Source organism: Suillus paluster (genome assembly GCF_016628075.1).
Source record: "Suillus paluster strain FC165 chromosome Unknown EDB91scaffold_113, whole genome shotgun sequence".
In the NCBI taxonomy this organism is placed as follows: Eukaryota; Fungi; Basidiomycota; class Agaricomycetes; order Boletales; family Suillaceae; genus Suillus; species Suillus paluster.
In genome coordinates, this window is record NW_024537673.1 from 1 (window position 1) to 12,863 (window position 12,863).

General features: G+C 47.7%; 3 protein-coding genes across 3 annotated transcripts; 2 read left to right on the forward strand and 1 right to left on the reverse strand.

Moving 5' to 3' along the window:
* Positions 1–161: 161 nt before the first annotated feature.
* EDB91DRAFT_1086999 (uncharacterized protein) lies at positions 162–580 on the forward strand (the record flags this gene model as incomplete). The annotated part of the gene is made up of 3 exons (XM_041316157.1): positions 162–170; positions 215–251; positions 306–580. The coding sequence occupies 3 exons, from the start codon at positions 162–164 to the stop codon at positions 578–580; spliced, it is 321 nt and encodes a 106-aa protein (XP_041171016.1).
* A 295-nt stretch (positions 581–875) lies between these two features.
* On the forward strand, positions 876–2,251 carry EDB91DRAFT_1087000 (uncharacterized protein; the record flags this gene model as incomplete). Its single annotated transcript, XM_041316158.1, has 5 exons — positions 876–992; positions 1,390–1,544; positions 1,647–1,708; positions 1,800–1,956; positions 1,978–2,251. The coding sequence occupies 5 exons, from the start codon at positions 876–878 to the stop codon at positions 2,249–2,251; spliced, it is 765 nt and encodes a 254-aa protein (XP_041171017.1).
* Positions 2,252–3,217: 966 nt separating this feature from the next.
* On the reverse strand, positions 3,218–4,116 carry EDB91DRAFT_1087001 (uncharacterized protein; the record flags this gene model as incomplete). Its single annotated transcript, XM_041316159.1, has 5 exons — positions 3,218–3,358; positions 3,412–3,582; positions 3,638–3,846; positions 3,902–4,022; positions 4,111–4,116. The coding sequence occupies 5 exons, from the start codon at positions 4,114–4,116 to the stop codon at positions 3,218–3,220; spliced, it is 648 nt and encodes a 215-aa protein (XP_041171018.1).
* Positions 4,117–12,863: the final 8,747 nt, after the last annotated feature.

Below are 12,863 nucleotides of genomic sequence, written 5' to 3' on the forward strand. Positions count from 1 at the left end.
CTTGGTCCCAGGTGAACATCAGTGCGCAGGCGGTGCCCTCCATGAGCTATATACCAAGACAAGGAAGCAAATGATGAAACTTGAGCCGGGCCAAGACCAGCTGGAAAATATAAACCCCTGCTTCAGGAGCAGCTCAAAATCAGCACGCGTCGGCGATCCTAATGCCCGAGGTCAGCGAAATGAGTCTCTCGCTGGTTCTGGTCTATCGAAGTAGATTTGGGGGGGTCTGGATCACTCGTGGAATGAGGAATGTGAGTTCCAGCTTGCTTGACAAATGCCTGCGATCTGACCGGACCCGCGTGAAGTTTACCAAGTTCATTGGCTTCGGGCAAAGGCACTACAGGATCGATGGAAGGAAGAACTGATATTGGTGGAATTGGAGATGGATTGGACATGTAATTTCTTCTTGTTGAAATCAAACGCAATGGGGCGACTGGATGAGGGAATCATTGGTGAAACACCTTCTGGGTCATGCTTGCTACTCTGGAAGGCAATCCCAATGTATTCATTACTGGCGCAGGATGCTCAGGCAGCGTTTCAAGACCTGCAGAGCATGTTAATAGATGCCCGAGATGAATGAATTATGAATATGTTCTGCTGATATATGATTCGATCCCAACAATTGAGTCTCGGCAAGGGGCCAGGTCAGCCCATGTTGAAGTTTGAATTATTTTATCAATCCATCAGTGGATCCCATCTGAAAAAACCATCATTATCATTGCTAGCGTCCTACTCCTGCATTGCCCATGTCTGATTTAAATTCACCTCCTGAATCCACTTTTGCACCTCCTGCATCTACTCCTGCCACTGAGGATTCCGGCACTGAATATAAACCCCCCACAATGAGTCTTGCAGATATTGCAGTTACATTGGCAATGGCTGCATTGCGCATTCAAGCCTGTATCAGTCAATATCAGACAGAGGCTGCCGAGAACGATGTTCCTTTGGCTCGGATAATCTACTTTAAAGCCGGAATCCAATGGGAGATCACTGTAAGCCATCAGACAGATGACTGTGGTGGGGAATATACTGAGATTGCCAACAGACTTTTGTGACACCAATTCTGCAGTACTCAGCTGCAAGGAACATAATTTCGGTTATGCCACCCCCGATCACTCATATTCTTCACTTGTTTCCTCAGCTCACATGGAACGCGGTTCCAGACCACATCTTTTCATCCCACTTATCCGAGTTTCGTCTGGTCCGGGATCACGGAGAACCCTCCCGGATCGTATCCTCCTATGATACTCCATGATGGATGGGGGACACTACAATCCCTAACCAACCATGGCAATGGGATCGGGTAATAGATTCCTGTCACTTTCACTACCAGCATTGGCTAGTAAGCATTATACCCAACTTCCTTGATAGATCACTAATCTGATCTAGAGTGGCGTTGAGGACAATGGTTTCATCCTTCCGGAGCAGCTGGACAGCACCCCGGCTCCATCACTGGTGGGACTGAAGTGGATTAGGGAATGCCTGGTGTCGTTGATTCAGGACCATCAGGAGGGCATCCGTGATAAGATGGTGGAGATTGATATGTACACTGACACCCTAGCCCGGTTGAAGAGAGCCAGAGGGGATGATCCCTATTAAATGTTAGTGTATCAAATGTTCATGCCCTTTAGACGTATGTTGTACAGATCTTTGACTCAATGTCGAGTTCCGGGTATCACATTCTGCGTACTGGGCATGGAGCACCAAGGTTAGGAACTAACATAACTAAGGCCTGGGTGTTGAGTACCAAACACTGAACACCGAACACCGAATACCGAATGCTGAGTATCAACGTCCAGGTATCAAGTTCAGTGTATCAAGTTCCGGGTACCGAGCATCGACCATTGAGTTCCAGGTATCGACCATTGAGGTCTGGGCATCAAGTGCCGGGTGTCGAGTACTGACCACCGAACAGTATCGAGTACTGAGTACCGAGCTCCAGGCTCCGGGTTCTGGGTGTTGAGTACCGACTTCCAGGTGTGCGATCCGGGTGCTGAATGCCAAGTGCCGGGCATTGACTACCGAGCTCCGAGTTCCGGGCCTCAAGTACCGAGTGTCGAGTACCGAAACCCAGCATACACATTTTGTAAATTGGACAAATCACCATACTGAGTCCCGAGTCCCGAGTACCGAGTACCAAGCTCCAGGTTCCGGGTTCTGGGTGTTGAGTACCGAACACCGTATACCGATTACCGACTTCTGGGTGTGCAATCCGGGTGCCGAGTGCCAAGTGCTGGGCATTGACTACTGAGCTCCGAGTTCCAGGCCTCGAGTACCGAGTGTCGAGTCCCGAGTGTCGAGTACTGAAACCCGGAATACACATTTTGTAAATTGGACAAATCACTGTACTGAGTACTGAATACCGAGCTCCAGGTGCCGACGTCTGGGTGTCGAGTACCAAACACCGTATACTGATTACTGGCTTCCGGGTGTGCAATCTGGGTGCCGAATGCCGAGTGCCGGGCATTGACTACCGAGCTCCGAGTTCCGGGCCTCGAGCACCGAGTGCTGAGTACTGAAACCCAGAATACACATTTTGTAAATTGGACAAATCACTGTACTGAGTACCGAATACCGAGCTCCGGGTGCCGACTGTCCAGGTGTCGAGTACCTGAACACCAGTATACTGATTACCGGCTTCCGGGTGTTTAGTGCTGAATGCCGAGTTCTGGGAGTGGAGTACTGAGGTCCGGGTATCAAATGTCGAACATTTGCCTGTTTGATGCTTGATTATTGGCACTCGAACATTGGTAATTGGTATTTGACAGTAGGTACTATCACATGGGTACTAAGCTATGTGCCTGTTCTATCCTTGCCAGGATGGAGTATGTACGTGATCCATCCGAGCCCATCCACATGAGGGAATCCCGGCATAAATATGAACAGAATCCCTCATGTACCATGCCCAAGCAATTCTATCCCCTTCCACTTCATGAACCCCATGTCTTACGATCCTTCCTGAAAACGCGATCATACAGCCGGGCTCATACATGAACTCCAGCTGAAGACTTGGCATACTCATGTGAGCATTCAAATAACTACCCACGGTGGTGAGAATATCGAAGCATTCAGGAATGGATATGTGGTCTCGATGATTGGGGGTTTGCCGATTGGAAATGACGGTGAGGGTGTTAAACATGGATGCCCAGTACTGGAGGGTCTCTGACATCCTCGGAATATTCTTGCTTTCGGCTGATTGTCCGAGGCTTAAAAAGGCTCATATCCCAGCCCAGTACTGCTCAGGATGCATCACCCTGAGTGCGGCTGATGCGATGGCTGCCGGCCTGGCAATGGCTTTGAGAATATTCTCAGAGAATGGTCCCTTCAATGAGGCAGATACCGCCAGGTCTGACAGATTCTACTGGATTGGTCAGTGTAACTATCGGAAACCGCCATCTCATGAGATCCCACCTCGTGCCCCTGTTGAAACCAAGCCGGAGATAGATTGATGCATCCAGGAGATATGCCATCATTTTCCGAGCTTGGTTTGAACCAATCCTGATTAGTCCGCCAACTCCCATCAACCTTTACACTTTTTGCAAGGCTCGGACTGAGCAAATCGGAGGCTGCCAGAATTTCCTTCTGGAGTTCCCATTTCATATTCCATATCCATTGAGTAACAAAATATGTTACCCACCTGGGTGGTTTCTGTCAGGGCATCCGGGAGGTACCACACAATGATGGCGCCGGTAGCATCAAGAACTGTCGCGGGTATGTCGACCAACTTTGTACCTTCATGGCCAGGTGGACACCTCTCAAGCAACCTCGCCTCTCTTTCTTCATTATGTCCAGTGTCCTTCGGGGAGATCATTTTGCTGTATCTCGCAATATCAATCTGCATCCGAACTGTGAAGCAATTTGAATGATCAAATGGACTGTCCGAATCTGCGGGAAGACCCACTGGGATTGTTATATGCCTTTATGAGGCAATCCACCAATCGATCGCAAGCCATCACCAGATCAGTGTCTAGCTTAGGAGAAGGTATGACTGGGTCTCCTCCTGTTTTCTCGGCAATGAATTTCTGTTCGGTATATTCACATGCCTCATGAGTGACTGTCAAGGCCCAAGTGCAGCCAGAAGGTTATTTCAATATCGGAGGTGGAAGACACATTCATGATGGTGTTGATCTTGGGAAATCAGATGGTCAATGCCGGATGTCCACAGACTTTAAAGGTGGTGGAGATAGGGTGGATCAGATAGGGAACCTTGATTTTAGCTTTCAAAGATGGATTATCATTTCATTGCTATACTAATATGTCAATGAAATACCGGATAATGGGAAGGGTGTGAGATATCAAATATTTGAGTGTCAGGACCCGGGACCCGGGACTCCCGGATCCTGGAACTCGGTACATGATGCTTGGTTCATTCAAATTTCGGTAGTTGGAACTTAGCTTTCAAAGACGGATTATCATTCATTGCAATGTTAGTATGTCAATGAAATACCAGATCATTGGAAGGGTGCTAGATATCAAATATTTGTGTCGAGACCCGGGTCCCAGAACTCAGTACATGATGCTTGGTTCAGTCAAATTTCGGTAGTTGAAACTGACCTTTCTATGATGGATTATCATTCATTGCAATGTTAGTATGTCAATGAAATACCAGATAATTGGAAGGGTGCTAGATATCAAATATTCGAGTGTCGAGACCCTGGGTCCCGGGTCCCGGAACTCGGTACATGATGCTCGGTTCATTAAAATTTCGGTAGTCGGAGCTTGGCACTTGGCACTCGATAGTCCCACCCATCTATATCATATAATAACCTCAGCCCACCTGTCAACATCATATACATCTGGGCCCACCCGTGTATATCATACAACACCCTTGGCTCGGCCCACCTGTCGACATGATGTGTCTGGGCCCACCCATGTATATGATAACAATTAAACTCGATGCCCAGAACTCGGTGCCCAGGAACTCAGTACTCGGTACTTCGTGATTTGTTCAATTTATGAAATACCTGGAAGTCGATATTAGTTACCTGGAACTCGATATTAGTTACCCGGACATCAATAGACATTACCCAGAACTCGATAGACGTTACCTGGAACTCGATAGATGTTACCCGGCCCGTGGATATGATATCAACCATCTCAGCCCATCCATCTATATAATATACTACTACCTCGGCCCATACGTCTATATAATATACTACCACCTCGGCCCATATGTCTATATGATATGTATCTGGGCCCACCCGTATATGTGATATCCAACTACCTCGGCCCACCCATCTATATAATATCTAATAAATTGCTCTCTCGGCCCACCCATCTATATTATATACCCCCATGTCGGCCTACCCGTCTATGCAATATACGACGACCTTCAGCCCACCCATATATATAATAAATATTTTACCGCTCCCTCGGCCCACCCGTATATATAATAAATATTTCACCACTCCCTCGGCCCACCCGTCTACAAAATAATACCAATATGTCGGCCCACCCGTCTACAAAATAATCTTAATTCGTCGGCCCACCTGTCTAATATGATATATATCTGGGCCCACCCGTCTATGTGATAACAAGCACCCTTGACATACCCGGCTATTTGATACACATCTACCTTGGTAAACCCATCTACATAATATCCAACTACCTCGGCCCATCCATCTATTGAATATTCATGTCTATCGGCCCACTCATCTACTCTACATATTCCCTACATGGGCCCACCCGTCTCCATCGGGAATAATAACACTCCCGTCCCATCCGTCATAGTCGAGGATATATCTACCTTTGGCCCATGGTCCGCTGGCCCGTATCATACGGGATATTATGCACGTCTGTTCACTCGTATAATACGGAGATATGTTACTGCAATATGTGAGAAGGAGGGGAAGGAGGGAAGGGATTCGTTACCTGGGGTGGCCTGTGATGGGGAGCGCGGATCCCTAGGAAGTACCATAGAAGACATGACTGTAACCCTACATTAATCAGACTTCTTTTTGCCTATCATTCAGAAGCAAAGCAGCCTTGCTTGCCCTAATAACCAGACGCAAAGCAGACAGCAGACCTAATATTTCAGATGTGATTTGTATGTCGGGTTAGATGCAGGGGCAGCTATCCAACACAAGCCCACATTGCCTAACCCACCTTGGGATTTGCTCTCAAACGGTCACCATTCTCCACTTTAACCAGTGGGGATTCACACATTTGCCATTCTCTGGTTATAGTATATTTATTGCCACTACTTCTACGTCAACCCTATCGGGTTATTTTGTCATTTCCGCAGTGATTTTTGATAAGTGACAAAAGTAGGGATAAGTGCCAAATAAGTTGAAATAAGCAATGTGTGAATTTACTGATGACACAACAGGCTCTCAGGCGAAAGGTCTCCAAGATGAGTCAAACATACCTTGTAGCTCAAAGCAGTCTATGTGCTGTCAAAGTACCTGTACCCGTCTGGTGAGTTGAGGAGTTGTGTATAACTGGCCCAAGACTTATGTTTTATCCCCGCAGGCAAGCTCCATCCCAACGTTAAGCTCCTTGCTGGTTAAATTCAATTTGATACACAAATTTGTACGAACCTCTTTGCCTGTGGTGTTTCTATCTCCATATTCTTGCTCCCAGCTGCCTCTTCACTCTGCCGCACGATATTTTCTGTCATCTCCCTTACAGCTACCTTTGCTAGCCTGCAGTTGTGTTCTCGAACATTACCGATGGCCTGTTGCTATGCTAGACGCACTTAATACTGTAAAGCTCGTACACTAAACATAATTCAGCTTTGTATGCAATAATATTTCAGCACCTTGCTGTGAATCTCAGAGTGTGATTTCAGAGTACCATTTCAGAGTAAAATTTCAGAGTACGGTTTCAGAGTAAAAAACGGCAATTTCAGCACCTCCATTTCAGCACTTAACGCTCTGAGTTTTAGAGGATCATCCTCTGAAATCACCTAATGAAATTCATTGGATCTACTACCCACAGTGAGTAGGCATTAGTGTTGAGCTGAATGACAGGTTCGACGCGCGCTGCCCTGTGTATTAGCAATACTGGTGTAGTTGTGGATCGCACTCGTGGATCGTACTACCAGGACTAGTAATAAACACTGTCCTCCCTGAGAGCCTGTTCAGCAACCGACATTTGAACAAAATTTAGCCAACCAAACAAATTGTGCATGAGCGGCACGAAAGCCGACATGTCAGAGTTTGAATTCACTTGCCCTCCGACTATGATGACGATTCCTACTACTATTAGCCATTGATACGATCCTCTGCAGTGAAAGCGCATCTTTGCAACTGTAGCTGTTCTCATTGTCTGTACCCAGTTTCAACTCCTGTCTACGACCAGAAAGAATGAAAACAAATCATCTGTACCAAAAGCACAGTGGACCACCCTGGAGGTTGAGGCTCTCTTGGATTATCTAATCATGCAGGTATCCAAGATGGCAGGGACAACATTCAGAGAGGAGACATTTACCAATGCTGCAAAGAAGATAGCAGAGAAGGTTGAAGAAGCAGGGATTCAGGCCCAACCCAAGACCATGACACAGTGTAAGACGAAATGGTCAACTGTGAGTTACATCTGTCCCACTCAGATCATTGCTAACATCAACTGCCCCTATAGTTGAAACAGATCCACAGCGCAATAGACAGATATCGGAACAGTCAATTGGGATGTCATTGGGACAATATTAATGGGGCCAATATTCAGGGGCCATTGGCAGAGCTCACGTGGGAGCAATTTCTCAATGCCAGCAGCGGCAACAAGGTATGTAAATACATTTGGCCTCCAGTCTGCTGCTTACATTTTGTCTTGAGGTTATGAAACCTTTTAAAAACAGCGGATGGCCATTTTGGTCCAAGATGTTGCAGATTCTGCCACACGGCAGTACCGCTGTTGGGGCGGCTGCCTATAACCCAGCTTCACTCACTGCACAAGCATCAGCGGCTGCTGCCGCTACTAGTGCTGACCCAGAAGCAAGTGGTGATGCTCTGGGTCTTGATATGGGCATGGCTGATGCTGCCACCGCCGCCGGTGGTGTTAGCAACATACCTGAAGTTGACGCCACTAACGCAGAGGCCTTGGATGGCTTTGGATGGGGCCATATCATGTCTACTCTTCCAACCCCTGGGCCTGTGGCCGGAGGTTCTATGTTCCCCCCTCCCCCGTCTTCAGTGGCAGCTTCTAGCACAGGAAAATGCTCACACTCCGATATGATCCTTTCTGCCACCACCCCCAGAACCTCTGTTCCGGAGTCTCCCACCGGCAGCACTGATAAAAAACCTAGATTATCAGCACGCGGCGGCGGCAGCAGCAGCAACAACACTGGCATGTCGCGCATCACTAACGGCTCTGGCAAAAAGGCTGCCAAGGACGCTGCCAGCACCGCTGCATTTATGAACCTTCAAGGCTGCATCAACCACCTGACAGATAGTCTCACAGCATCGATGGTCAGTACTGATGAAAATCGGGTAGCAGATGAAAGATCGAGTGCCATGTCCATGATGCAAGATGAAGATGGTGTGTCAGGAGATGACAAGATCACCCTCATGAACGTGTTCATGAGGAGCCCAGTTGTATGCTCCACCTACTTGCTCAACAGGCCCGAGAATTGTCTACCCTTTTTAGAATCTGTTATCTGGCAGGCTCACAGGGGGGAGTATGGTGCATTCTAATTGTCTTCTCACTCATCGAAATCATATCGCCGTCTTGTTGCTTCATCCTCTTTCATATCGCATCTTACAAATCACGTTACATAGCCTCCATTCATTGATATGCAGTGCATCTTCATGTTGTAGTCCTATGTACACTATGCATCGTGAATCTATGCATCGTTACCATCATCCTCACTCCCATAGTACTCATCTATGTCGTCCTCATTCTCCGAGTCTTCATCAATATCCAACGAGTGAGCTACGTCAATCAGATCACGCTCCTGCAAAATTGTCTGGTAATCTTCCCACATCTTAGTTGCCATGTGATCACAAAATATGTTGGCTTCATCGTGGATAGTTGCGGGTTCGGGTGGGTCATCGCGTGCTTCGCCAGGTTGTCCTTGATGGGTGGGGTTATCATTGAAGATGGCTCTCTGAGGTGGAGGCTCTTCATATGGGTCATGAGCGCGTATGTAATTATGAAGAGCGCATAGCGCAGTGGGTATGTGCGCCTGAATCCCTATCTTATACTCTGGGGATACTAAAAGAATGCAAAAGCGCCGCTTCAGAACACCGAAAATATGTTTGGTAATGTTGCGAGCGGATGCATGGCGAAGATTAAATAATTCTTCCTTGTTGGTGGGTCTGGAAGCAGTGTTGGATGAGCCGAATAACAAAAAAAGAGCCTATGACATACCTGACGCTGGCACGACCCCATTCAGCCAGATGGTACCGAACGCCGTGGTAAGGGACCAAAAGTTGTTGGCATGAGGGGAACCCCAGGTCTGCAAGAAGATATTTTCCCGCCGGAAGATTCAGCCCGTCATTGCGAGCTACATCCCAGAGCCGTGCATTGGTTGCAGATCCCTCCCATCCAGTGAGTGCAAAGGTGAAATTGAGGTCGAAATCACAAACGAAGAGGCAATTTTGAGAGACGAAACCTTTTCAATTGTAGTAGAGGTGGCGGGTGGTGGAGGGAGGGAACGCATGGATGTGACTGCCGTCAATTGCTCCGATAGCGTCCTGGAAGTATGGCCATCGTTTTGGGTTGTCGCGAATAGCACTGAAGACAGGGGCATTGTCGGCAGGAAGGTTTACATGCGTCGTATAGAATGGGTGGGAGGCGAAAATCTCTAAGATCTTGCAGAAATACCTACAAGGGAGTTAGTGTCAGGCGTGAAACATAGATCGAATCACAAACTTGGAAATAGTAGTGTTTGAATGCTGGAATCGTTCTGCAACATGTCTAACCATCAAACCTGTGACACAAGTGTACAGAAAAATCGCCAACTGCTCCTCGAGTGATACAAAGTGTGAATCCATGTGACCAAAGTTTCGAAGGTCACACACCAAGCTCTCAAAGACGTGAGCAGTGACACCAAGCTTGCAGTGGATGCGCTCTGGGTGGCCGACAATCAACTCCATCACCCACTCTTGCCCTGTGAGGGCAGATGTGTGGTAGGGTTCAGGATCATCCTGGACTTGCTGTAGGAGGATATGCGCTGTGGCGGCAAGTAGAATATTGAGGAGGAGGGCAATGTAATGAAGCATATGCTGGTGAACTGCAGCTTGCGGTAAACGAGTCTGGTTGGAGTGAGTCTGTACTGCTAGTGGTCAAGTCAGCTGGGCTATGAGAGGTCTCTGTTGAATAAGAGGGTTAGTCAATGGCTGCCTGAATACTGGATCCATGGCTAGTATGTTATCGATAACGGTCAATCTTACCGAGGGCTTTCAAACTCAGCTTACATCTCAGTCACACTCGTGCCACTGACAACTTTCGAGTTGGTAAAATTTTGTTCAAATGTCGGTTGCTGAACGGGCTCTAAGTCTGTAACTCGTGACCTGATCTGTCTCCAATAAGCCTTCCCACCATCAACCACACCTCGACCTCACATAATCCTTACCTAAATAGGTTGCCATACGACCCTGGGAAGGGCAAACCAATTAGCTAGCATTTCATCAATCCCTTACACTGCCAGTAATTAGTCGAATAATGCTGAATATCTCTAATGTGGTAACATAAGCTTTCGGCAGTGTCTGCTACGGTACCAGCCACGAGAAGTAACCTTCTTCTTTAGGCAATTGTGCGTCGGCTCATTACCGAACCTTTGCACTCGTCGTTGCCCACGACGAGCACGACTATTTGAAGACATACTCTCTCTTTCTACACAATGGTCAGAACAAAATGTCACAAGGGTGTCTCTCACAAGGTTCATATCACAGGATTCTCATACAATGGACAATATTGCAATGACATTCTTGGACAACGGGCAGTAGCGCGTGAGCGGTCTGCAGCTCAACAGCGTTATTGCATTAATACAACAGGTAAAGTTTTTTTTATCTACACTCAATATTCTGCTCACTAGTTTACTAGGCCTCAGTGCTGATTCTCTTTCTGCACTCAGAAACTCGTGAAAGGGCTAGACAACATCTCATCGATACAGGTTTTGCTGACCACGACCTTATCCAACAGATCCGCCAACTACGCAATCAGTTCAAACGGAAGACACGCCTTGCTAAACGACAGTGGGCAAACGAGACTCTGGGAAAAGCCACTCCCGATGACGTCTGGAATTTCACTCGATGGCCCAAAGGGATAAGAAACTACCCCACGCCACCACTCAGACGAAACAACGGTCAAAACATGGCAATAACACATGAGGAAAAGTGTGCTACACTACGAGGTGAACTGTTCCAACCGCCCCCGAATCTAGACTTAGCTGCACCAGATTTAGAACAGGACCTCCCGGATGACATCCCATGGGAACCCATAACATATGCCGAAGTGAAGAATGGTATATACCGACCAAATCGCAAAAAAGCTCCTGGACCCAGCCAAATCAACTACATGGCTCTCCGATGGGCCTGGGAGGTTGCATCGGAATATATCTACTTACTAATCTCACGCTGCGCAAATGTAGGCTACCATCCCATCGCCTGGCGACGCACAATCGCAGTAGCCCTGCGCAAGCCCCGAAAACCAGACTATTCGAACCCGAGAGCCTATAGACTAATCCAGCTAGAGGAATGTCTTGGAAAAGTCCTCGAAAGCGTACAGGCAAGTAGATTAGCATATCTCACAGCAAAATATCTGCTGGTACCTTCTTCACAGTTCGGAGGTCGCCCAGGAAGCTCCACAGTCGACGCAGCCCTATCATTCGTTCATGATATCGAAGCAGCCCGTAATCACGGACTTGTCACGTCGTGCATCACATTCGACATCAAAGGATACTTCGACTTCGTCAATCATACACGGCTACTCCGAATACTTCGGGACAAGCACCTACCGCTCCCTATGGTAAAGTGGGTGAAATCCTTCCTCAGCGAACGACAAGCAGCAATCTGCCTGGACGGAGTACTGTCACCATCGGAACCAGTCGAAAACGGTATACCTCAAGGATCCCCAATATCACCGGCCCTTTCGATTATCTGCACAAGCCCACTAAACGAAGCCTACAATGCGAAAACTCGAGCTCGTGAATTACGCCCGGACAAAGCCACACCGACCACATTAGCATGCTACATCGATGATGGAAACTTATATGTCTCCTCTCCATCCTTGGAGAACAATGTCGCAATACTCCGGGAGGAGTTCATTTTTGTGAACAATTGGCTTCGCGAAGCTGGACTGATGGCGGAAATTGACAAATCTGAGCTCATCCATTTCACATGGCGTCGTGCACCGGATCGACCACCTATCCTGCTGCCTAGTGACGAAGGACAGGTGACAATTAACCCCCGTGACTGTATCAAATGGCTTGGTATATATTTCGACTCTAAACTCTCTTTTCGCAGGAATGTATGTGAACTGGCAGGCAAAGCGGAAAATATCGCCCAAGGACTACAAATGCTTGCAAATACGGTAAGAGGTCTCTCGCAATCACTATTGAGAACTGTATACTCGGCTTGTGTCCGCAGTGTAATGACATACGCAAGCCCCGTTTGGTGGACGGGCGTGAAAACCCATGCAAACATGCTTACCCGCGTCCAAAACAAATCCCTTAGACATATCTGTGCCGCTTTCCGAACCACCCCAATAAAGGCCCTAGAAATAGAGACATCAATCCCCCCCATCAACCTCTTCCTCGAACACGCAAACGATAACGCCGCCACTCGACTACTCAAACTCCCCTCGTTCAACCCAATCCTACAGAGACTTGATCAACCCTGGCGACAATTTAACCTCGCTGACCCCCCACCCGCTCTTCCCACCGACAAATACCGTCCTCGCAGCCGCAAACCACCAAAATCGAC